The sequence below is a fragment of the Pelodiscus sinensis genome, chromosome 6 (genome assembly GCF_049634645.1).
Source record: "Pelodiscus sinensis isolate JC-2024 chromosome 6, ASM4963464v1, whole genome shotgun sequence".
In the NCBI taxonomy this organism is placed as follows: domain Eukaryota; kingdom Metazoa; phylum Chordata; order Testudines; family Trionychidae; genus Pelodiscus; species Pelodiscus sinensis.
This window is the reverse complement of record NC_134716.1, coordinates 35570176-35596803: the sequence shown is the minus strand read 5'-3', so window position 1 is coordinate 35596803 and position 26628 is coordinate 35570176. Positions and strand designations below refer to the sequence as shown.

The window sequence follows — 26628 nt, the reverse complement described above, 5'->3', positions numbered from 1 at the left end:
TGGTTAGTCACCAATGGACAGGCCAACTACACTATCCATTCCCACCTTCAAAGGTAATCTTTCAATTATTGGAATTACTATTGTACTGTCTGTGCAGCGAATCCCTTTCACCTGCCCCTCTCCCAATAGTGGCTGTCATGACACATGCATTCCTGTTGCGTGGGGAGCATATCTGGACACACATGGCCCAGAGCAGGTGGTCTCAAGAAACCACTATGCATATCAACCCCATGGAACTCAGAGCAGTCAAATATGCCTGTTTTTAGTTTCTATTGCTAATCGGGAGCACACAATTAAAGGTCATGTTGGACAACACGTTGTATATGTTTTATATCAACTTGCAAGGAGGGGCAAGATCCCCCACGTTTTGCATTGAGGCTATCGAACTTTGGAATTGGTGCATTCACAGTTAGATTGCTATCACTACACACCTTGCCTTCTGGAAGTTCAGAATCTGAGTGCAAATACATTTAGCAGGCACTTTTCTCAAGACCAAAAATGGGGGAGAGATTCTAATATACTTCTCCACATATTCCAGCAATGGGGCATTCCTGGAATAGAGTTATGTGCCATGGCAACAAACAAGAAAAGCACCTAGTTCTGTTTAGGCCAAAGGCTATTAGCCAGGGTGGGCAGGGATGGTGTCTCCCAAGCATCTGTTTATCAGAAGGTGGGAATGGGCAATGGGATAGATCAATTGATTAAATGTACTGTTCGTTTTCTCTTGGGCACCTGCAATTGAGTTGGGTTGAAAGACTGGATACTGGGCTAGATGAACCTTTGGTCTGATCCAGTATAGCGATTCTTATGCTCTTACAGTGTCACTGATCCTTCGGCGTTGCCTTTCACTTTCAATGGTTATCGGTTCTACTGTATGCATCCATCGTCCTCCTCCTCCCCAAGTTTCCTAAGTTCTAGGAAACAAATCTTGCTGAACAATTCATATCCTTGGTTATCCCTTCACATTTCAGCTGCCCTTGATTATGCCTGTGCAATTCCATTAAGGTTAGTGGGGCTTAGTGTAAATAACTGAGTGCAAAATTTTTCTGTAGAATGCTATTGGCCGATGCATTGAATAGAATGAAAACAGCTCCACTTCCTGATTCCAGCATGAGTCTATACGGATATCAGAGAAGCATCTTTTTTTTTATAAAGTGAGCTAGTGATTTGGAGTCATCGATACAATAAACAAGGGAACCCATACTGCTATTTTATTCACTTTTCATAGTTGAACTAGTAAGGGTTCCATGTTACTTTGCTATATGTTGGCCTACAAATCGTGGTATACAGAAACTAATGTCATGAGGCTATTAAGATTTATTATAGTACTGCTAGGTTTATTTTAGGACTGTCAAGCGATTAAAAAATTTAAGCATGCTTAATTGTGCAATTAAAAATTTAATCTCTATTAATAGTGTTCACCTCCCTTTTGAAATGCCGCAGTGGCGTTTCGATGGGGCAGCGCTGCGTGGAGCCCGGGATCAGCTGGGGACTCCATCTGATCCCTAGCTCCATGTTGCAAAGCCCCTCTTGAAGTGCCACTCCGGCGCTTCAAAGGGGATTTGCAACAGTGGAGCCAGGAATCAGCTGGAGTCCCCAGCTCATCCCCGGCTCCTAATGCGCTGCCCCTTTAAAGCGCCAAAACGACACTTGAAAGGGGCAGCGCAAGCGGTGCCGGGGATCAGATGGAGCGTCCAGCTGATTCCCGGCTCTGCGTTGCAAAGCTGCTTTGAAGTGTCATTATGGCACTTCAAAGGGGCTTTGCAGATGTGGAGCTGGGGATCAGCTGGAAACTCCAGCTGATCCCTAGCTCCGCTTGTGCTGCTTCTTTGAAGTGCAGGAGCAGCATTTCAAAGGGGCAGCGCAGCATTAACACCTGCAATTAACACACACAAAATTAATACATTAATCTTGTTCTGCATTAATCACAGACGTTAATGCAGGTCAATTGACAGCCCTAGTTTATATGCTCAAGTGATATTAGTGTACAACTGCCCAATGGGAAATTATTTGACTTTGCAGATCTATTGAAATAATGTAAATACATACTTTGGTTTAAAGGATGACAGTTTCAGACAAATGTTTTCACTTTGCTGTAGCACAAAGTCTTTTCTGACTCAAGAAAGGCAACTTCAGTAAGAATCTATAGGTTGGACCTCCCTGGTCTGGCATCCTTGGGACCTCACTAGTCCTGAACCAGAGATTTTGCCGGACCATTTCTGGCCCTCCAAGCCTAGCTCCTCCTAGCTTGGTCACTGACCTTCCTCTTCCCATCTCTGGCCCTGCTGGCCTCCCGGGCTCCCGCTTACCGGCAGCCCACTGAGATGCTATCCTCCCAGCCCTGCTGCAACACCCCAGAGTCCCGCCGCTGGGTTCCTAGCCTTACTGTGGCTGACTGCAGCCCCACTTCTAGGGCGCTCAGCCCTGCCGCAGCATCCCGTGGTCTCTTGGCTGGGGCGTCTGGCCCCACTGCGGCAGCCCACAATCCCTCCGTTGTCCCACGGCAGACTGCTGCAGCACACTACTGCCTCACCTCTGGGATTCTTGGCCCCATACAGGCAGACCTTCCTGCATGCAACCTGGCTGGGCCCCCGACCCCCACAGAGCTCCTACCTCTGACCCTCCATTGGGACTTTGTGGTCTGGCATGGATCAAAGATATTGCCAGACCACAGAGTCCCGGTTTAGAGAGGTTAAACTTGTAGAAGGAAAGTAGGTATTCTTAGGAAAACAAAAAAACAAGAAAGGACTTATGTCATCCTTTTCTTTAGAAAACAAACAAGTACACTCTTGTACAACAAACAAATGGGAATGGTTATGGCACAACAAAACACATATAATGGCAGTTTTCATTCATCTTTAAGGTTCTACCAAATTCATAGTCGTGTCATAGAGCATGAAATCTGATGGCCTCCTGTGAAATCTGGCCTTCTGTGTTGCTTTACCCTATACCATACAGATTTCACAGAGGATACCAACATTTCTCAAATTGGGGATCTTGACCCAAAAAGGAATTGCAGGAGAATCACAAGGTTATTTTATGAGGGTCATGGTATTGCCACCCTTACTTCAGTGCTGCCTTCAGAGCTGGGCATCTGGAGAGCAGTGTTTGTATTGCTGAAGGTAGCACTCCGCAAGCAGCAGCGTAGAAGTAAGGGTGGCAATACCATACTCATGATGCTGTAACTTCTGTATTATTGCTTTCAGAACTGAGTGGCCAGAGCTGTGACTGCTGACTATGGGCCAAGCTTTGCAGGCACCAGTGGAAATATCTTAGTATGCCATCATTCTACATAGCTGCTGCTGATGGCTCTGCCTTCAGAGCTGGGCTCTTGGCCAACAGCCACAACTCTCCAGTTGACAAGCTCTGAAGGCAGTGCTGCTGCCAGCATCTGTGCAGAAGTAAGTATTGTACAGTACCCCCTTACAGTAACCTTGCAATACCCCCCCCCAACTGTTTTGGGTCACATTTATGATACTGTGAAATTTCAGATTTAAATATATGAAATGAAATTTGCCATTTTTAAAATCCTATGAACTGCAATATTAGTTTTCTTTGAAGATAAATGTAAATAGTACATGGTTAAAATACAAGAAGCAAAAAGAATAAACTCCCTTTCAGTAAAACTTAGTGTGTTTATTTGTCTTGAATTTATTTGTATTTTTTCATAGTAAAAAATTCTGGTGACTGTAGCACAGTAATAATGTAATGAATAATAAACTAAATAAAAACTTTCTGAAATACCTTATAACATCCAGATTATCAGCTAAATTAATCATACTTACTGAAAATCAAATTATTTTATACTTAATGTTATTGCAAGACACCTACTTTTCTAAGTAATACATGAGCAGCTAGTTGAAACTGAATCATTCTTTCATATTTTGCAGATGCTCTGAAATTAACTCTCTCAAACTTTATCCCTGGATTCATCAGTTTAGCAATAACAGGAGATCTGCGGATCAGATACGACCAGTTTATTTTCCTGATGTTGATCCCCACAGTCTTCCTTCTGGTGCAAATTTTTCTATGACAGCAGGGGATTTTCAAGAAATTTACTCAGAGTGCAGTAAGTAGAGAAATTAGAGGTCAGAATTCATGAACACAATAAATATAAACCCAGAATGGAAGAACCAAATTCTATTGCACTAAAACCAGATTATGGCTTGGATCATTAATGTAGGCACTAAAGTTTTACTAATGTGTTGCAACTAGATTCTTCTCAACCAAAATGAATTTGAAAGAAAAGTTATACATGTGTGTTATAGCATATTTAAGTGCCTCAATTCTATCCTTGTTATAGAGTTCTATATACTCCCTTTGTTTAATGAGAACCGTGATATCCTAGACAACTTTCCACACTGTGATCTTTTGTGCCTGTTCTTTCCTTGAATTAGAAGGTGATATTAAAGAAATGCACAATATAAATACTTTGTTTTTCATGGATATAAATGAAGTTCATTTATTTATTCTTGCTTGATTTTAGAACTAAACAACATAGCAAAAAAATACTAAAATCATTATTTAAAAATGTCTAGGGTTTCCAGGATATCCTAAGGTTTATCAAGGATCACAATGTTCTTATCATTACAAACATCTTTGTTGTTAATGAAATCTGTCTGGAGAAATATTTTTATTGTAACTGATAATTTTCCCCTCAATTCATGTACAGAAAATAATTGTACTTACTGAAATATTTTCCATCTCAGTTCCTAGTACTAGTTAGACTGGAAGTGATAATGGATCTTTACTTGTACCTGTAGGTCACTTGTCTATACAAAATACTAAATGCCCAGCTAGCACTATTCCTATTGGCATATCTGTTTGAGCCCACAATTCTCCTTCTTTAGAGCTAACAGGTTTTTGGCCTGTTTTAAAAAAAATCTTTGCCCTGTTAAAAGCTGGTTTCTTAAGAAGTTTTCACAGGCATACTAGCTTATAGTCAGCTCCCTTCTTTTGCTCATATGTTTGCTATAAGCCAGAAATAAATCTATTTTTTTAATATTTATTTAAACATAACAGACTAATCTTCCATAACTTTAGAGAATATGGTTAGATGGAAAAGGGAGATCTGCACTTCAGAAGTTTTTCCCGAGGCATTAATTTAAAGGAAAGGTTAAATACAATAGAAAGTAGAAATATGTATGTTTGGGAAAAGATATTTCAAAATGAAATCCCCAAATATTTGGAGGGACAGCCTTTTCTTTCTGGTTTTTAAAAGTGCTAAAGCGACTGAGTCAGGGTACATTTTTGTTTTCTTTCTTTTGTATACACAGTAGTATCCATGCTAAAAATAATTAATTCAAAGTATCAGCTCTTGAGTCTTGTTTAATGGCAATCTGGCCCGAAGGGTACATGTACACTAGTACTTATTTGATCCCGTGCCCCCTTCTTTGTATATGTAATAGTTTACAACCCTGTACCTGCCACTCAAGTACATATACAGATACATATGGTTTATCTTGAATCATTTTCAGCTTCTTTGTTTTTCTTGAATCCCTCCATTCCCTGTGACATGAGTCAATGATCCAGTAGTAAGAGCAAAACCAAAACTGTAGTGTGCTCTGTGCTTACAGTTAAATATGCACATCACATTATAGTAACAGATTAATGTACAGATGGCAACAACATGTATAATATTATGAAAGCCTAATGAAAATATGTAAAAATGCACAGTACCATCAAATGCACAATGTTGTCTAAGGACCTGATATGTCCAGACCAATCAGCTTTGCTAATTATTCATTCCTTTGGGTAAAAATCTGCACAATACCCCCCCACCACCACCACCAGCTGCTCTCACATGCACTATTCCCTGCATAATGTATTCTCCATCCCCTCTGTTTTAGAATGTCTGGTCTACAGTGCAGTTAAAAATGCTGACTTGGACTTGCAGGGCTGAAAGTAAGAGGCTGTTTAAATGCAGTGTAGATATTCATGCTTGGACTGGTGCCCAGGCTCTAGGTAAGGTGAGAGAGTCCCAGAGCTCTTTCTGCAACTTGAACCTGAATAGCTGCCCCACACTTGAAGAGCCTGAGCCTGTATCAGCTGGTACAGGTCAGTCCAGGGTTTTTAATTCCAGCGTAGGCTTACTTATATTGTCTAGTTTTTGTAGTAATACAATATTATTAGTTTCCTTTCAATAAAATGTTAGAAAATACTCCATTTCTAGCCACTGTCTTTACTGTTAGGTGAAGATGATCTTAGGCATGATTAAATACCTATATACAGGGCTTGACAAATGGCAGCGAAACCTACTCGCCAGCCCCGCACTGCGCATGCGCAAGATCTGCATTGTGCGTGTGTGTGCCGCCAGTGAATGAGGGTGATTGGCTGAAATCTACTCGCCATGGGAGAGTAGATTCAGTGAGTTGTCGAGCCCTGCGCCTCCCCCACCCCCGTGTGTGTGTGTGTGTGTGTGTGTGTATATATATTCAATACTAAATGGTAAATACAAGCTAACTCTGAAGTCTTATGCAGCGCATCAATGTTAAAATCAGTAATGTGCTCTGTTACATTTTCTTTGTACAGATATATGGGACTGCATAGCAACCTGCTTCTTCATAGACACAGCTCATAATGTCATTGATTACATTGATACAATATGGAAGATCCTCAAACCAGGAGGAATATGGATAAATTTAGGTACATTTTTCATTTCCTTGCTCTCAGTTCTGTTGCCTGGCATGACCAGTGGCTCCTGGTGAGTAGGAGGAGCAGTTGCAGGAGAAGTCCTTCTCAGCATCAATAGCCATGGAATCAAAATTTTTTAGCTACCAAATTCTATCAAACCTCCACAGTCCATGAGTTAACAGTGATTTTCAGAGCCAGCAGTGATTTTCAGATTCATATAATTCAGTCTAATCTGGGTGAATTTTCATAAGTAAGCAAAATGAATTTCCCTGCCTCTGGACTGTACCCTCACAAGTGTCACATGCACACTCCAAAGCATTGAAGTTCTCAGTTTCATAAATTCTTTAGTCATTTCTTTTTTAACGTTGGCAAAACAATTCCTCTTATCCCCCATCTTTTTCTGTCCTTGGGCTAGATCATTTGTTGCTGAAATGTTAGTTTGGTAAAACTGTAAGCAACTGAAAATGGGCTAATAATGGAAAATGGTAGAAAACCTAATTATAGGTAGCTAGTTCTACTTACTTGGGGAGGGAGGTGTTAAATCTTTTATTTGTTGACTTCATACTTATCCCAAATGCTAAGCGTGCTTCTGACAATAAAATTGGTTTTAGTGTTACTGAATTCCTTTATCTTTGTATTCTAGGTCCTCTCCTTTATCACTTTGAAAACTTGGCAAATGAACTTTCGATAGAATTGAGTTATGAGGATATAAAAAATGTTATATTAAAGTATGGATTTCACCTAGAGGTACGGATTAGATTGGAAGTAATACTTACTGGAGTAGACGGGTCAACCAAAACCATACATATTGTGGCTTAACTCAATTTAATGATACAGATTTTTAACTTTGAGATGCTTTACATGTTTATGTTGCTGGTTGTATTCATAGTTTAAGGTGTTTGTTTTTTAATTCATTAAAATGCAAAAAACATGACTGTAAATACATAGCTGTGATGCGTGTGAAGAGGAGAAATAGATATTTTGGAGGGACATTTCCAAAAATATTCTGAAAACTTCAATTTTTATTTTCAGGTGGAGAAAGAATCTGTATTATCAACATACACTGTGAATGAACTATCAATGATGAAATACTACTATGAATGTGTGTTGTTTGTGGCTAGGAAACCAGAGTTGCAGTGTTTCAAATAGATTCTTCAGGAAAAAATGCTGGAGATGTTAAAATTGAAAACACGCAGTGGACTAGGTAATGACTGGATACAACCTCAAATCAGTGGTGCCTTGTTTATTCTTAACAGGAATTTGAGAGTGTCTATTTTCTTAATATCTGTATTGCTATTCAGATATATACTGTGCCATGCATATTTGTACTGTACTTGTGAAAATGGAAGTATTCACCAGATTGCATAAATACATCCCATTTTTTGAGTTTTATACTTGTGTTTTATTGTCTGCCATGAAGTTGTCCTGATAAGACTGGTTTAATTAAAAATTGTTTCCATTTCATCTGCAGCTGTCTGTAATGTGCATAATCTATAGCTCTCAGGACCTGTTGGAAAGGATATATAATTCTGTGTTTGATATCAGAACTGGGAATATTCTTTCCACTGTGGATCTGAGGCTTAAAACAAAATATGCTATGTATTCTGCCTCAGTTTTTACACATAATTCTTTTTGTTTTCATTTTCCTTGTGGCTTTATGGATGTTGAGGTATAGTATGAACGCAGACACAGTTTAGAGAAGGCTTTCTTTACATCAGTTTAAAAAATAGAATTTACAAAACCTGAAATTACTGAAAAGTGTTAATGTTGCTGGAAAGCTACATTCATTGTGACTTTTAGCGCTCCCAGGACCATTTTCTGTTAGACCGGAAATAGAAACATAAGATTTTAGAAACTCTATTTTTGGCTATGCTAAACTTAGCAATCTATTCTAATAGTTTGTTAGCTTTGGTAATTTGGATATTGGTATATGAAATCATAGTATGGAGTGAAGCAAAGCATCATGTCACAAAGAAGCAGGAGTAAATTAACTTTGAAATGGAAATAAGACTTGTTCTGTTAATGCAGGAACTGCACTCTCACTTTACCCATTTGAAGTTTACCAGTGTAACTTATCTGTTGCTTAAATAAAGTGTTTGAAGCATTTATTTTAAGGATTATTAGATGGAATGGAAAATTAGAATAATCAGAATCTTTGTTTAAAATTAAGAAAATCTTGCATGTAATCCCTTTGCCTTGCTTGAGAGCTGTCCCGGCCTGTGTCTTTGCAGAGCTCATCCCCCGCCACCCATCCATCACAACTTTTGTTGGCAGGAACTCCCTTCCCTTTCCATAAGACAGCTACTGCCCACCAACATAACCCAACTGCCCATCTCTTGGTGGCAGAAAGGAGTTAAGAACATTGTGCATTGGCCCAGGAAACCTGTAGGGATGATTGGGACCTGGCAAAGAGGAGAAGGAGAAGAACCAAACTCCAGCCCGTTGCGAGTAGGGTGAGGAATCCTGGCTCCTTGTCTCCTCTGCAAGTAGCACTGATTCCATCCTGGTCTGTAGGCACCTCTTCTCATTGCTTGCACACACAGCAGTAGCCAAGTAGGGCAGCCTGCATGTACTGCTCTGGCTGAGGGACACACAGGGTCATCTGGCTCAGTCCACTTCAGACAGCCTAAACTACCTGCTGAAGATGGAAGTCAGATAAAGGGGGACTGCCCAAGGAGTAGAGGGCATTCAAAGCTAATCTGAGGCTCACCAAAATCTGAAGGTCTTAGTACAATGTGGATAGTCTGAGGATGGCTCAGGGGGACCATCATCCTAAAGCAATGATCAGCTTTCCTTGCTCCACCAGTGTCTCAAAGTGCTTTACAAGCTGAATTGCATTGCTGGAAGTGAAGTTGGGGGACCCCTTATTCTATATAGGGGAGCTTTGCATTTCACAGCTGCATGAGGTTCAGGCAGGGGCTATTTCTGAAAACTGGTTCCAGTTCACTGAGTCCATCACAAAGTCAGGAAAAGCCAACTTTGGCAAAAGGCCAGGCTGGACTAGGTGTATATGGCCAAAGATGGGGTTAGCCAGAGGGTGGAGAGCTGGCTGTGAGATCCTGGGAAACTACTCTGCATTGCTCAGAAGAAATGACTGCAAACCTATGCTGAAATCCACTGGGCTGTGTATGCCAGTCCTTCTCACTCCCATGTTTTGTCTTTGCTACTGCTGTTGTTTCCAGAACTCTTAAACTGTACTCCAACAATATCAGCAGTTATGAGTTGGCTCTGCAACAATTCACATAGTTCTTCGAGGAGTATCCTTGTGGGTGGTCCATCTGAAGTGTCTTGTGCACCTCTGTGCCTCTAGTGGAAGAATTTAGGTAGCTGTGCCTTGAGAGGGCTGCGCACGGGGAGAAGCCCGCACGCACCAGTGTGGTTACTCTGCATGCGCAGCCAATTGTCCCTTCAGTTCCTTCTCTGCCGCTGCGGCTTCAATCGGAACCAATAGTGCTTACCTGAAATTTTTCAAATGTGTTAGATTAGAGTTAGTGTCGTTACTTGTAATAACTGTTAGATTGTTAAAATCTTTCTAATTGTTATTTTTTTAAAAACTTGATTAGTTTTTCAGCCTTTTTCCCTTTGGCCATTTTTCTTCGTGAGATACCTGGTTCCTCAGATTTCAAATGTTGCCTGTCCTGCGGCTTTCCATACCAGTTTGTCAGCCACTCACGGTGCAACAGGTGCCTGAGACAGGCACGCTCCACAAGTCGTGAACACTGTAAGCAGCTCATTGTGCACAGAAGAAAGGCCATGGAGCTCCAACTGAAGTTGCTCCTACTGGAAAATACCAAGCAGTCAGCCTTGGACCCCAAGTACTCCACACCACCAAGACAGCCATCCCAATCGGAAAAGGCAGCTCTCTGAGGGTTTAGCACCAGGGACTCTGTGTTGGACCACCAGTCCAAAAAGCGAGCCCACTCAGCTTCCAGAGGTGACTCACCTTTTAAAAAAAGCAGGAACCACCTCAGAAAATGTCAAGCGCCTGAGAGACAGGCACTGTGACTGTCAGGTACCAACACATCCTGAGGGGCTAAAGACTTTAGTAGAGAGGGCCAGCTGTAAGATACTGGGCAGAGCAAAATCCTGTATACACCACAGGCTCCGTTGGTACAATCCCTGGATAGATCAACTGTGAAGGAAGAGGATGACCCAAATGTCACTGAAGAAGACAACTCTGCCAGCTCTGCCTCCCTACCCACATTTCAGCTTCGTTGCCCGATGACACTATTATGCCCCCTCCCCCCATCTCAGGGGATGACTTCAAGTCGTTTCAAGAGCTGTATAAGAGGGTGGTAGAAGTGCTGGAGATCTCCCTAGTGAATCTACCGGAGATCCAGCACAAATGAACATACATATACTCTGTGCCTACCCCTCAGCTAAACTGGCACTGCCAATGAATCCAGCCCTGATGGACCCAACCAAATCCATCTGGCAGCCCTCTGCTACCAATCTATCAGTCTGTAAAAGATCAGACAGACTACTACGTAGTGCCACAAGGGGATGATTTCCTGTTTTCTCATCCTTCCTCAAATTCCCTGATGGTGAAGCAGTAAACCAGAAGGGGAAGCAAAGTACCACCTGGACCGCTCCTTACGACTGGCACTGGAAGCACTTAGACCTTTTTGGCAGAAAAGCTTACTCATCTGCCTTATTGCAGTTGTGCATTGCCAACTACACCCATTACATATTTGAGAAGATGTCATGCTTCCAAATCATAAGAGGGAGCAGTTTAAGGTGCCCATATCTCTTGCACTGTACTACAAGCAGCTTTGGATTCCTCTGTTACAGCGGCCTAATTGATTGCCATTGCCGTGGCTGAGATGTGTGTCTTGGCTCCATTTGTCCTGTTTCCCATAGGAGGTGCACTAATCTGTGGATGACCTGCCCTTTGAGGGTTCCAAGTTGTTTGCGGAGTCCGGGGACACTTCACTTCACACTCTTAAGGGCTCTCACTCAACTTTAAAGGCTCTGGGCATCCATGTCCCTGTAACTAAGAGAAAGCAGGGTAAATATTTTACTCAGATACAAGCCCCCCCATTCAGTTAACCACAGAGGCAATACGAGGCCAGGCGCAGGCAGTGCACACACTAGCCTTCAACATCCAGGAAAATGTTTTGAAGGTGTGGTTGAGGGTATGATAACCTCGATATCTCGAAGGCACCCAGACAGTGTGGCAATATTCAACAATCATCTGGCAACTTTCTACCACGTTTGGTGATCCATCACCCTGGACAGATGGATGTTGGAGATTGTCAAGGCTGGCTATCATCTCCCTTTTTCGTTTATCCCTCCAACCTACCCTCCCTCCCCATCCCTCTTCAGGGACTGATCTCACAAGTGCATCCTCAACCAGGAGCTCTACCATCTGCTCCAACTGGGAGTAATAGAGCTCCTGCCCTAGCTTCACTTTTTTTACAACAAAGAAAACAGGAGGATGGAGACCAGTTCTTGGCCTAAGAAAGCTCAATTGCTACATACAATGCTTCAAGATGGTCACCCTTTCCACAATAACCCCTGCCTTAGAGAAACGAGATTGGTTATTGACCCTTGACCTCTACAAGATGCATACTTCAACATGTCAGTATGTCCAGCACACAGAAAATACCTTTGATTTACTGTGCACGACAAACATTTTCAATATAGGTGCCTCCCCTTCGGGCTCTTTACAGTACCACAAGTGTCTTCCAAAGTGCTCACCATGGTGGCAGTGTACCTGGGCAGCCTGACAGTCATCATCTTCCCATATCTCGATGACTGCCTACTAAAAGCACAGACTTATCAAGACACAGAAAGAGCAGTCAACATTACCAGGCCAACTTTTCAGAAACTGGGCTTACAGATGAATCTCCAAAAATGCAAACTGAAACCAACACAAAAGTTGGAGTTCACTGGGACTCACTTGGACTGCACAATGGTGATGGCCTCACTCCCACAACAAAGGTTCCAGGCAAACACAAAACTGATGGAAACAGCACAGAAAAGCCATCAAGTTACCACAAAGTTATGCCTTCAACTATTGGGTCACATGGCGGCAGCCAATTTTGTGGTGCAACATGTCAGATTGCATAGGAGACCGCTCCAATTATGGCTACGGATAGTCTACTAACCACATCTCCACTGCATTGACAAAAGAATCTCAATCCAAAGTGAAGCAGTCTATCATGCTGGACAGATTCACTCAATGTGTGCTAGTGGGTTCCTTTTCACCCAGAACCACTATCCATAACCCTTACGACAGATGCATCTCTTACGGGATGGGGTGTACATACTGGCCAACAGGTGGTGCAAGACCAGTGGCCTCCAGAGTAGTCCAAGCTGCACATAAACATATTGGAACCACAAGCAGTAAGCAATTTCTGTCATCATTTCTTGCACCTAATTCACAACAGGACAGTACAGGTTTTTATGGACAATCTGACAACATTGTACTACATAAATCACCAGTGTGGAGCTAGATCTTCCCGTCTCTACTTGGATGTGGTTCAATTATGGAAATGGTGTATCGTACACAATATATACCTCCAGGCCACCTACTTACCAAACAAGGACAATACCATGACAGACAACCTCAGCAAACATTTCATTTTGAATCACAAATGGGAGAAGGATACTAGTCTACTCTCTCAGCTGTTCACTCATTGGGAATTCCATGGTGGACTTGTTTGCAACCAATGCCAACACGAAGTGTCCACGCTACTATTCTAGTGTGGGCATTAGAACTCACTCTCTGGGGGATACCTTCACAGGAGCGCACAGCTCTCCTACACAGTGCTCGACAAATGCGCTCGCCCGTGGCAAGTAGATTTTTCCAGCTGGCGAGTGCAGGGGCGGACTGGCCCGGTGGGCCATTTTGACGGGGGGCTGGCCGAAGCCCACACTACGGGCGGCGTGGCCCCATTCAATCCGCCGGCCGGTGGAAGAGCACAGTGCTGCTAGGAAGGGGGAAGTGTGGCGATTCTTCCCACCGGGCTGCCTGCGTGCAGCTCCAGCGCGAGGAGGCGGGGCAGGATGCCAGGATGCTTGCGTGACCTGGCCCCACTGATTTTAAAGGGCCACGGCAGCTCGGCTCTGGCTGCGTGTCCCTGGGAGCTGGCTGCGGCACGCAGCACAGCCAGGGCCAGCTCTGCCAGCTCCAGTCCTGCCACGGCCCCAGCCCCCCTTTGTCCCCACGCCTCCCCTGCACCCCGGACCCCCTGCTCTCCCTCTTCCCTGTGACCCTTTGGCTCTGCACCGCCCTTACACCCCGCACCCTGCTACCCCCGATCCCTGCCCCCTCCAGCTCTGTGCTGCCCATTCCCTGCACTGCCCCTAGACCCCGATCCCTCTGCCCCTCCCGTTCCCCGGGTCCCATTCTCCGTGCCTCCACAGCATCCTGCTACCCCTGCATCCCTCTGGCTCTGTGCCTCCCGTTCCTGTGCCACCCCTGTACTTCCCCACTGTTCCCTGCACCCCTCTGGCTCTGTGCTGTCCCTGCACCCTGCTCCCCCTGTAGGTTGGGAGTGAGGGGTGCTTGCCCATTGGGAGGGGCTGGACAAGGCTGCTGTGACCCAGCAGCAAGTGAAAGGAGGAGTTCACTTGAAGGGCCTTTGCCTTTATGGGAAAAAAAAGAAAATGCTATTTGTTATTTATAGGGCTAAAATGCTGGAACAAAAAAGAAAACAAACAAAAAAAACCATTGCAAAATGCAAACATGTAAAAGACAACAACAAAGGGGGGGGCAGCAAAAAACCTAGAGCTGGCCCCTGGGGAGAGGAAGGGGCTGGGCTGGGCTGTGGGGAGAGGGAGGAGAGGGGAAAAATATGGGGAAGGGGCTTGTGCTGAGGGGAAGAGGGGAGGCGAAGAAGAAGAAAGGGGAAGGCACCAAGGGACAGGGATGCAGGAGAGACAAATGCCAGGGGGCCAAGTGCAGACAATGAGGTAAAGGGCAGAAGGGAAGGTGTCAGTGGGAGGGGGGGACAGGGTGATGCTGGGAGAGGAGAAGGTAAGGGCACTGGGGGGCTGGAGGGGGAGGTGCTGGGAGAAGAGGTGGGCATGAGGAAGGAGGGGATGGGTATCAGGGAAAAAGAGAGCAAAGGGGGCGGGGGCAGTGAGGGAAGGGAAAGGCACCAGGAGGGTGCAGGTGCCAAGGGATTCTGGGGGTGAAGCAGAAGGGCAGACACCTGCAGGGGAGGGACCAGCACCAGAGGAGAGAGGCATAGCAGGTGTGTAGAGGGAGGTTTTAGGAGAGGGGATGAGGAGGGATAGCTCACACCATCAGAGTGGGGCTACAGTAGGAGTGGGCACAGGGCGGAGAGAAGGGCTGGAGGAGGGGGGCAGGTCTCAGGAAGGCTGAGGGCAGTGAAAAGGGCAGGAGTCAGGACAGCAGAGGGTGAGGGGTTGGGGGGCAGCAGGTACCAGGGGAGCTTATGGAGCAAGGGGAGGAGACATGGCAGCAGAGAGAAAAGGTAGAGGTTTATAAGATATTTATTAATAACCTGGGTGATATTTATTAATAATTTATTAGTAATTACTGTTCTTATTCTTATTAGGAATTTATGCCATTAAAAAACACTTTTTGTGGGGGTGGGTGGCGAGTCCCTTTTTTGTCTGGCAAGTAGGGTTTTCCATAATTTGTCGACCCCTGCTCATATGCATTCCCACGAATTTCACTTCCTCACCGAGTAATCCCAAAAATAAAACAAGGCCACAGTAATAATAGTTGCACCCTGCTGGCCTAGATAGATGTGGTATCCTTACCTGCTGCACATCTCTGTGAAAACTCCATGGTACTTCCAATATGTCCACATCTTCTGACTCAGAACAACAGTCAGATACAACATCCCTGTGTCCAGACTCTCCCTCTGCAAGTGTGATATCTGATTGGCTCACCTCAATAGAGGCAGCCTGTTCCAGACCAGTGCATCAAATTATTTTCAATAGTTGCAGGCCAACTACTAGATCATACCTATACAAAATGCACAGGTTCTCTGGGTGATACCTCAAGAAACAAATAGCTCCCATGTCTGCCTTGCTCCCTCTCGTACTGGAGTACCTATTCTCTCTGAAGAGGTCAGGGCTCTCTTTCAGTTCACCTAGCTGCAATAACTCTATATCACTTCCCAATAGAAGAGAAGTTGGTTTTCACTCATCCTACCATCAAAATGTTTTTGAGGGGCATTCGAAATATTTAGCAGCCCCACTCTGGAACTTCAACCTAATGCTTAGGGGAAGAACTCGCAAGCGCTTCAAGCCCTTCGCTACGTGCTCTATTCTACACCCTCTATGAAAGTGGCGCAAGGAGAGTAGGGGCATTAAGTGATCTTTTGGCGGATCCACCCTTTATTTTGCAAGGACAAAGTCATTTTCCACCTGCACCCCAAATTCTTCCCTAAGGACCCAATTCCCTTTGCTCCCAATCCCATTTACTTACTTCTCTTCCCGAAACCACATGCAGATAGCATACAGACTGCATTGCACACACTGGATGTCCACAGGGTGGTTGCGTTTCATTAGATAGAACTAGACAGATACATAAATCAGCAAGATTATTTGTATCGACCACTAAAAGATCCAGAGGCATGGCACTTCTCAAACAGAGGTTGTCCAGATGGCTCTCTGACCGCATAAGGCTGGCTTACCATATCTTTGGGCAGAACCATCCGCAACACCTACATGCTCGTTCCACAAGAGCAATAGCAATCTCTACAGCATACCTAAATAATCTATCTCAGGCGGACATATGCAGAGCTGCCACCTTGTCCCCCATTTGTTTATCAAACATTCATAGACTCAATCATAGAATACTAGAACTGGAAGGGACCTCGAGAGATCATCAAGTCCAGTCCTCTGCCTTCACAGCAGGACCAAGCACCGTCTAGACCATTCCTGATGTCTGTCTATCCTGCTCTTAAATATCCCCAGTGATAGAGATTCCACAACCTCCCTAGGCAATTTATTCCAATGTTTAACCATCCTGACACTTAGGAGGTTTTTTCTAATGTCCAACCTAAACCTCCCTTGCTGCAGTTTAAGCCCATTGCTGCTTTTGTTCTATCATCAGAGGCCAAGGAGCACAATTTTCCTCCCTGTGACACCGTTTTAGATACCTGAAAATGGCTATCATATCCCCTCTTAGTTTTCTCTTTTCCAAACTAAACATACCAAATTCCTTCAGCCTTCCCTCATAGCTCATGTTTTCTAAACCTTTAATCATTTTTGTTGCTCTTCTCTGGACCTTTTCCAATTTCTTTGCATCTTTCTTGAAATGTGGTGCCCAGAACTAGACACAATACTCCAATTGAGGCCTAATCAGTGCAGAGTAGAGTGGAAGAATTACTTGTCATGTCTTGCTCACGATATTCCTGTTAATGCATCCCAGAGTTGTTTGCTTTTTGTGCAACAGTGTCATACTGTTGACTCATATTTAACTTGTGGTCAACTATGACCCCCTAGATTCCTTTCTGCAGTACTCCTTCCTAGATGGTCACTTCTCATTCTGTATGTGTCAAACAGATTGTTCCTTCCGAAGTGCAATACTTTGCATTTGTCCTTATTAAATTTCATCCTGTTTACCTCAGACCATTTCTTTAGTTTGTCCAGTTCATTTTGAGTTAAGACCCTATCCTCCAAAGCAGTTGCAATGCCTGCCAGCTTGATATATGCAAATTTATGTACTTGAAACTTACCTGTCGCAGGATACACACTTCAGCCAAACGATACTAGCTGCCATACATAATAGTTATGAGCCATCCTCCAACGATGAGTACTGCTTCATAATTGCCTAAGGTGGAGTACCCACATAGGCACTTCTCAAAAGAAAAAGAGATGGTTACTCACCTTGTGCAGTAACTGAAGTTCTTTGAGATGTTTGTACCTGTGGGTGCTCCACGACCTGCCCTTTCTTTCCTCTGCTTTGGAACTACTTATCTCTGGGGCAGAGAATGAACTAATTGAAGGGATGGTTAGCTGTTCTTGTGGAGTAGTCACACAGGCGCATGCTGGCTGCTCCACCTGCACAGCCCAGCAAGGGCACTGCTACTATATTCTCTGACTGGAGACGCATCAGCGTCCCAGACACCTAAGGTGGAGCACCCACAGGGACAATCATCTCGAAAAATCTCAGTTACTGCACAAGGTGAGTAACCCTCTCTTCTCACATTGTGGTATGAATCTTGGCAGAAATTGGGGAGGAAGGTACATGACCCTGCATGTTCTCCCTCCTCCCCTCGTGGGTTGTCTCTGGCTATTAGCAAGAGCTATATTTCAGCATACCTGGGTTAATTGTTGGATACTTGCCACATGCACCGGTGCTGGAAGATTTTCTCTAAGTAGTACCTGTAGGGGCCTAGGTCTCATGACCCCCTAGAGTAGCACGCACATGTAGCACTATTTATGGTGCTCCCAGGCCCCTCTCTCCCTCCCTCAGTTCCTTTTTGCCATCTGTGCCAGTGCTTGGAATGCTCTGCGCCAATTCCGGCTCTAGCGTTATCATTCCCTCAAATTGTTTGAAAATAGTTTTTTCTGTGTGTTCTTATACAGTAGTTAACAGTTAATCCCTGTTCAGACTTAGCCTGAGGTTGGACATGCCCTGTTCTCCTTGCTTTAAAGCCTGTGGTAGTTAGTGACCCGCATGCTAACTGCCTTTGTTGTTTGTATTTATACCACATCTTGGAAAAATGGAACTGAGTCTAAAACGGCCTGGGAGTGCCCTATATAGCACTTCATGTGCGTGCCACTCCAAGGGGTGCTGAGACCTGGGCCTCTACAGGTACTGTTGAGGAAACATCTTCCAGCACCAGTGCATGTGTCAAGTACACCCATTTATGTTGAATGGACATGAGCAACACATCTCAAAAAACACCAGTTACAGAACAGGTAACTGTCTTTTCCTTGGGACAAGGAAAGTTCTTGCTAAATTATATACTAATCCACAGATGGTAATTTCATACAAAAGAGATTTTGTCATTTCAAAGTTATACAAATATTTTCTATTAAGATATTATGTTGAGGAAGGATCAAATTAATCACTTTGTTCTCTTTGCCATAATGATTAATTTAGCTACACTATCATCCCCTTTGAAAATCCTTTTTAAAAAGTATGGTGGGGATTCAAGCCTTTTCCATGGAAAATGACACTAGATCACAGGTTTTTAACTTTTAAGGTGTGTTAAACTCACTCATCTGTCACCCCTTGGTATGGATAAGGTTGGTTTTAGCTTTCTGTGTAAGGCAGATATTTCATGTTTCCAGTTTTGTTTTAATTGAAAGTACAGTTCTAAAGTTAGCAAATGTATTTTTGCTCATGCCATTTTAAATCCTCTATAGGAGAATAAAGCCTGCACATTTTAAAAAAGTGTTCCATACTGCTCCCTAGCCAGAAAAAATACTGGGACTAACAGCAGTCTTCAGTAAAGGTTTACTTGCAGATAGTCAACTTTCTATTCTTTACAAAAACACTAGAATTAAAAAGATTTGTTTCTTTATTAATAAAGATATTAGTGCAATCTCAATATTATATGGTAAATAAAAATAAATCCTTGCTGATTTTAGGATGCAACTGATGCTCTCCCGTGGCTTGTTTCTTTTTTTGGAGGGGGGAGGAGAGGGTCAGCATAATCTCTTGTAATTCTTTACATATGAATGTGTTCAAAAAGCCTCATTTTAAAATCTGTTGACATAAGTTATGTTTAGATTAAGTGTTGATTATACATTTCCATTTCATCTCTATGAAATCAATCACTTTTGTTCTATTTCTTTAAGCATTTTTTTCTAGATCTGCACTGTGTAGTACTGATTGATTTTATTTAAATAATCATCTCCTAAAGTGTCAGCTTAGTCTCCTCTAAAACCTAAACCTTAAAAAAAAGTTTGTAAATGGAATAAAGCTCCAAGCAACGTGAATGCCAATTTTAGATTCATCCCCACCAATCTCATGGGGTATGGCCCCCAGGAGGCAGATATTTAATGCTGGGTCTTGTGACTTTGGTATGCCCACAACTGGACTCTGGTAGTTGCTTCCCTGGCCTAAAATAAATACCGGACTATGTAGCACTTTAAAGTGCTACATAGTCCTGTATTTTGTTTCAGCTACACCAGACTAACACGGCTACATCTCTATCACTATTCTAAAATAAATACCATGATCGAAGTGTTGCTACTTTGCGCTGAGTTCCTAGCTCATAGCATGGGAAACAGGTGGGAGCGCAATGAATTACAGCCGGAGAGGGGGGAGAGACTGCAGCCTCCTACCCCCGCTCCAGGCCCGATCACTACTAAACCGGAGAGATCTCTTAGCAAGCCGCTACAAGAAAGGCGCGGGATGGGGGGGGGGTACATACAAGCGAGCCGCAGGGCAGGAGGTTCACGGTAACGGCCTAAGCGCGGGGCAGGGTCGAGGCTAGTTTTGCTGCTGTATCTATAGGCAGCTGTTGGCCGGGACGCAAGCTCCCCCGAGAGGGCGCTCCGGCGCGCGGAAGGGGCTGGAAGGCGAGAAGCCGGATACGCGCGTGGCCCCGCCCCCGGTGGCTCCCCGGGAGAGAAGCGCTTGGCCCACCGCGCGCGCGGCTCGCCAGTACCCACCGCTCCAGTGCTTGAGCCGCTCGCCCTCAGCCCCCTGATGGCCAAGCGGCGCGCGGAGCCGTTAGCGTGTCACGTGCCCTGGAAGCGCTTGCTACCCGAACCGCCCCCGCTGCTCCGCGCGCCCGGGCCCGCGAGGCGCCCGCGGGACGACCCCGAGCTCTGGAGCCCGGGCCGCGCGGCCCCCGGGGGCCTTGGCAAGAAGCGGAAGTTAGAGGAGGCCGAGGCGCCCCCGGGGAAGCGGCCCGGGCCCACGGGTAGCAGGCCCCACGGGGAGCCTGGAGACCCCCCCAGCCCGGGAGGGAGGCGGCGGCGGCAGCAGCGCGGGGGGGACGCGGGGCCTCGGCAGGAACAGGCGGTGCGGGGAGGCGGCGTCGGCTTGGGGGAGCGAAGCCCGGATCCTCGGGGGGAAGAGCAGGGACCCGAGGAGGTAAAGGTGCCGGGGTCGTGCTGATTGGGGAGGGGCGAGGCCGCAGTTACCGGCTCTGGGGGGGGTCCCTGTTGTGGCCAGGGCGCTGCACGCACTGGGGGGAGAGACTAGTTCAGGCGGTTTGTCCCGCAGGGTAAGAACTAAGTCAGCGCAGGAAGCACAGGCTGCCCCTCTCCCCCCTTGCCCACCCCAGCTGCTCTCCTCGCCAAACTCTTGTGTGGCCACGTGGATGTGGCCAGCAAGTGGTGTTGGGCTTATCTGAAAGACCTCCTGGCTGTTGTGTGGCCACATACAGCTTCTCATCCCAACTGCTGCTGTGCAAATTGTTTGAAGGTTGAGCAATACTGTCTCTGCTTTTTAACCTCACATCTTTTGTAGCTGGACTAAACTAGTGTTCTGAGTGGTTCTTCAGGTGGGCGATGTACAAAGATGATCTTCGTCTCTAACCACAAAACCATATGTGCTGGAACTAGGGATTTTCCACCAGCCCTTGGCTTGAAGTAGTTTCCTTCCTATAAAGGGTTTACAGTTAAATGATTCAGCACCCCTACTATTCAAAATTGTTCCAGTACTACTGCACAAAATGTACTGGATTAACACAGGGTGCAGACCTCACTCTAATTTTAATAGATAAAATACCTTATTTCTAAGGTTTCTGTGTAGTTTGTGCCTCACTGTAAATGGAGTCTTCCATGGATTACACATGTCTTCTTAAAGGGCCTTTCCTCTCACTGGGGCTACAGAACCTAAATCACCGCTTTCCCTCTTTGCATTGCTCAATCTCCAGGCAGAAGGTAAAACCCAACTTTTCCTGAACTCAAGACAGTTTAATTTGACTTTACCATCAGAATGTATGCACAGAAGATCCCTAAAGATTTACCATGTTAATGGTTGATACCATTTCCGAATTATTAAATCCACAGAGTTGATGTTTCTCAGAGACTAATTTTTCCCTGACATATTTGTTCTGTGCAGTGATGCCAGAGGGACCCACTTGAAGCAATAGTAGGAAAAAGGTCAATTATCATTAAACCTATGGTGAGGTGATAATGATAAATGCAGATTTAAAAAAATGAAACAATGGCAAAGATAGACAACATTATTTTTTTTACATTATTTTTGCTGAAAGAAATTCCTAAATAAAACAACTAAAATCTCTTCCCAAGAATAAATCCTAGATCCTGGGGTAGAAAAGATCTATTCATTCATCTCTCTGCCATCTTAGATGTTTTAAGTGAAAATAGAAGCCTTTGTCCAAATTTCTTGGCAACTTAGTATTTTTATCATGCCAATTATAGACTTAAGACCCTAGTTTTAGGTATCCATTTTTGGAAATCTGGGTTCTTGAGCTATGTGCAACTGTGCTATATTGGAATTTATGATTTTCACATACAGTGTCATGTTCTCTTCTGCTCTTTTCCTCATGATCACAAGCATACATACGAAATGCATAGAATTATTCTACAAACAATGTTCCCTCTATTTTTTTCCATATTTGTGTGGTATACATTTTTATGTGCACCAAAGCATTAATGTGCATTACCAGTAGAAAGAATGTAGGTGTAGGTGCTGTGCTAATCAGCTGGTCTACATTTGAATATCTCTTGTGTGGCCGCACAAGTGCACAGTTTACAGGAAACACTGTCCACAAATGACGTATGGAATGATATTTTGATTCTAATGTAAAACCCATATTAGGCCAAGCTTCATACTAGAACATATCTCTGAAAGAAGGAAGGAGAGACCCTTTATTGAGTGTTTTAGTAGCAGAAGTTGGTTTAAGGATTTTTATTGGAAGTACTGAGCTTGTTGTTTTTACCTTACGTCACGGTATTTGTTAATTGTAATTATGTATACATTTTTTCATGTATAGAAGGCTGTAAACATTAGTGATGTTAACATGTAAATGACTACACAATTAACCAATAAGCCTGGGCTGACTATATGCACTCTCTTCCCCCCCGCCCCACTTGCTGCCTGTATCAGAGGCAGCAAGGGGGCGGGAGATGGGAGCCGGTGCCTGTGAGGATCTGGCTTGTATAAACATAATGCCATATTAAAATAAGTTTTGTCAAATTTACTAGTTTCCATAAATTTTGCTTGGGAATGCACCCTTTTTAATATCCTCCAGTTTCAAAGTTATCAGCTACGGCTATACACACTCCTAAAGAGGTGGAGTTTTTTGGTAACAGAATTACTTAATTACTCCAACTGTCTAACTCGTTTATTTGGGACCTAACTCTATCATTGATGTTTTTACTTCTCATAGATCTCCCAAACAGCAGCAGCATAAACTTGACCTGATTCACAATTGTATTGCTTCTTATAGATGTCATAACAGTAGCAAAACAGACTGGAATAGTTTAATTTCATGCTGATGCTTAGCAACGTGTGTAACTGTAGTTGTCCTAGAGCAGACTCAAGAAGACAGAATAATTTGTCACATAGGAGTTTATCTCTGCACTGGTAGAGTTAGAAAAACCAACTTTTTAAAACAAAATATTAAATTATACAGAAATTGATTGGGTAAGGCCTTTAGGCTTTCCACTATCATTGATGAATGGATTTTGAAGCTCTGTTTTGAAAATATTCCAAGGTTACAGAAAAGATCTGAGTCTTTTCCACACATTCTTTTTGCTAGGCTACATCTAGACTGGCCACATAAGATGGAAGAGGCATGCAAAGCAGGCAAATCAGAATAGGGAAATCCGCGGGGGATTTAAATATCACCCGCGGGATTTAAATAAACATGTCCGCCACTTTTTTTCCGGCTTGGGGAAAAGCCGGAAAAAAGCGCCTAGACTGGCGCGATCCTCCGGAATAAAGCCCTTTTCCGGAGGATCTCTTATTCCTACTTTCTTATTCCCTGAAAGTGCTTAATAGTATGACACCAAATGACTGTCTGATAATTCCATATAATTATTTGTTCACATTTTGTTCTCTTCTACTGCAGATCCTGCAGAGGTTGCAAAAGTTTATTATTTCAAAAGCCATGTCTGCACTGAATGTTATCAGTTCAGTAGTTAGAAATACCATGTTAATTTCAAACTCTGTTGAAACAATTTTTTTTCATTTCTAATATTCTGAGTATTAGAAACAATAGAGTAAAACAAAATTAAACAGAAATATGTCATTTTAAGTTGTAACAGGAATAATTGTTTTTGCTTAGTCCCTTAGTTTAGGAGAGAATCATGAGCTTGGAGCAACAAATTTTATATATAACAAATATTGTATATATTCCACAATGGATGAATTGAAGATTTACTTATGTTCCCTTTTTGTGGCCTGCGTTTCTTCAACAGAAACAGTCTTTGCATGGAGTGTCTCACTCCATTAGCTTTAGTGCTGCTTATTGGAGTAATGATCTTTAGCTAAAAACAGCAAGCAGGTTGCTGGGGAAAAAAACAGTTTTGTAACAAACTTGTCTGTAGAGTAAATCAGTCTAGTCTTATTAGTTGTTGTCTGCACTGCTTATCTTAACTTCATTATTAGGATTGCTTTGTTTGTATTTACATATGTGTAAATCTAGAAAGAAAAAATGAACAGAATATTGAAGATTTTTTTCTTGTATTTTTCTTTCACTGTAGCTGTAGTTCTTTAAATAACTCTACCATAGATGCATTCAGTTGTCTTTTGGAGAAATATTTAGGGTTCTTTGACACTGACAGAAAAGTTCATGAATATTCCTTAAGCTAAGAAATGTCTTAGGAATTGACTTTTGAAATTGTCCACAGTATTCACATATATTGTGAAAGGCAACAAAGGAGAGTTTGCAATGAACAATATCGATTTGTGTAAACTTATAAAAAAGTGCAGAAATATTGCCTCTTAAATGTGTCATTGCAGGCATAAACTGAGCTACAGTAGCAAGTTTGCATGTAAGATACTCAAAGATAATATGAGAGTCCTCAGCAAAAATACTGAATTATACCAAAATCAGAAGCAAATTATTTGGTTAGAAGTGTCCGTTATTTTTAGTGTATTACATTTTCTTAAGAAAGTAAAATATATAACCCTAAAACCATCTGGGAAATGTCTGTTGACTGTTTATTTTGAAAGGGGGTTATTCTCTTCTTTCTACTGCAATGCTGTACATTAACACAGTGTTTTTATTTCCAAAGCACGAGGAAGAATTTTGGGAATACAACTCATTCCAGTACTGGAGAGCACCGGTACCTGCTATTGATCTGTCTGTCATTCTGGACTTAGATGGGGAGAACATGAGAGAATCAAGAACTACTTCCAGGACTGAAATCATAGAGACTGAAATGGAAACCTGAGTAATTAATTCCTAGTAGCAAATCTAGTTTGAGGAGGCTTGTTTCTATTTGAAGTCAGGTTTTTCCTACTTTGGAACAACATGTATGTTTCTGACATTTTTAAAAAGGAATGATATATTTTTGTCAGTTCACAGAAGAAAGGATGGGATTTACATTGAAGAAGGGCTATTATTGGACACTTGCCAATAAACTGGAAAGATGATTTTATCTATACAGTGAAGAGAAGGCTACTGACATGGGACTGGCAGAAATATTTGAAAACATGGATGTGTAACAATCTGTACAAAATCTGAATTTATTCCTGGACATTCATAGCCGGTAAACTGAATAGCTTTGATGCACTTCAGGTTGAAGACCAATGCCAACACTTTTCTCCTGTCCTGAATAGAAAGGATGTAGCTGGTATACATACATAAAAGTGAGGTTTTTTTTAATGCCATGCATTTATTTTAAAAACTACAATACAACCACCTTTATAATCTTGTCTGATGTTTTTGCTTTAGTTGAACAAAAACTGAAGAAAAATCAGATAAAGGTATTTCTGTGCAAACCAGAAATGACCATGGTGGGATATTCTTTTCTGCTCAGAATTTCTAGAAGTTATTTCACCTTCTCACTAGTGATTCCTCAAAGGGTGGGTGATTTGTTGGTTTTTTTTCCCACATGCTCAAATTAGTGGTGTTCCTGTTCTTTGTGACAGTTTGTGGAGTTGAACTGCCTGAGATGTACAAAGCTGACAAAAAGAGAAATGTGAAATGATCAGGCACGCTTTTCCTGGGGTCAAGTGAATTGGGTCCTGGTCCTGCATAGACTTGAGCATGTGCATAACTTTTCATACCTATGTAGTCCCACTGCATTAATGTGCTGCTGCAGGATTGGGGACCTTAGTGCTCTTTTTTTTATTTGAGAACTTTTGTCAGTAGTAATTGACTAAAATTAGATGTCTTATCAGTGAACTTTGTTTTCGTACGATTTGTCTCCAAATAGGGTGGCAACAAGAGATTTTTTTGTTCATATTACATCTGCTTTGAGAAGGTTTCTTGGTGGATTTTTTTTTAAATATTTTATTCAAGAACAGTCAAGCTTCCAATGTATATTCGAGCATTTTTGTATTTAAGTTAAATATCTCAGCTTTTATTCTGTCTTCAGAATATTACACTATTGTAACTTGTTATTGCTTGGATGTGTTTGTTTACAGTACCAAGTTGAATGGCCTATTTAATAAACATTTGGAAAATCCTTATTAGTGTTCGTACTTTGTCTTCAGTTTTAACACTGTTTTCATCTTGGATCTTTTTTAGTGGTGTCCACAGCGGTGAGGAAAGGGGCTAGTTCTGGACATGGCATGAAGCTTTGGCTGGAAATGTTCTTCATCACATTGCTTCAGTGGATCCTGGTTCTCTCCTATGTTCCCCTTTGCTGCGTTCCCGTAACTAGATTTCTTGAACTCAAGTGACCAGATTGTGTTGGTTTTTATTTAATCAGACTTCATTTGCACTATAGCAAAACAAATTTTGTTTTAATCTTTTAATCCATATGTGATGCTACATTTCCTAAGGCAGTGGTCCCCAACCTTTTGAGGTTGTCGGGCGCCAGGGGGCGTGGCTGTTTGCCCGCCGGGCGCCAGCGGGCAGAGACACTTGCGTGCCCGGGGGCAGCTCCCCCCCATAGCCGTATGCCCGGGGGTGGCTCCCCCCCATAGCCGCATGGCCGGGGGCGGCCCCCCCC

The 26628-nt window shown here is 43.2% G+C and overlaps 2 protein-coding genes across 3 annotated transcripts in view; both read left to right on the top strand.

Moving 5' to 3' along the window:
* CARNMT1 (carnosine N-methyltransferase 1) overlaps positions 1-8025 on the top strand; it is a 30640-nt gene extending 22615 nt beyond the window's left edge. For both annotated transcript variants that reach the window (XM_075931718.1, XM_025178870.2), the window contains exons 5-8: positions 3891-4069; positions 6532-6645; positions 7277-7380; positions 7666-8025. In XM_075931718.1, coding sequence (XP_075787833.1) covers positions 3891-4069; positions 6532-6645; positions 7277-7380; positions 7666-7782 — 514 coding nt within the window. In that variant the 3' untranslated portion in view covers positions 7783-8025. The remainder of the gene's footprint in view (positions 1-3890; positions 4070-6531; positions 6646-7276; positions 7381-7665) is intronic.
* Positions 8026-19984: 11959 nt separating this feature from the next.
* On the top strand, positions 19985-26139 carry LOC102451800 (uncharacterized protein C9orf40 homolog). The gene is made up of 2 exons (XM_075931727.1): positions 19985-20620; positions 24742-26139. The coding sequence occupies exons 1-2, from the start codon at positions 20231-20233 to the stop codon at positions 24898-24900; spliced, it is 549 nt and encodes a 182-aa protein (XP_075787842.1). The 5' UTR covers positions 19985-20230; the 3' UTR covers positions 24901-26139.
* Positions 26140-26628: the final 489 nt, after the last annotated feature.

Excerpts from the sequence above, each read along its gene's own strand:
- LOC102451800 (XM_075931727.1), top strand. The coding sequence starts at position 20,231 with ATGGCCAAGCGGCGCGCGGAGCCGTTAGCGTGTCACGTGCCCTGGAAG. Across the intron at positions 20,621-24,741 it reads AAGAGCAGGGACCCGAGGAG|CACGAGGAAGAATTTTGGGA; the intron begins GTAAAGGTGCCG and ends TTATTTCCAAAG.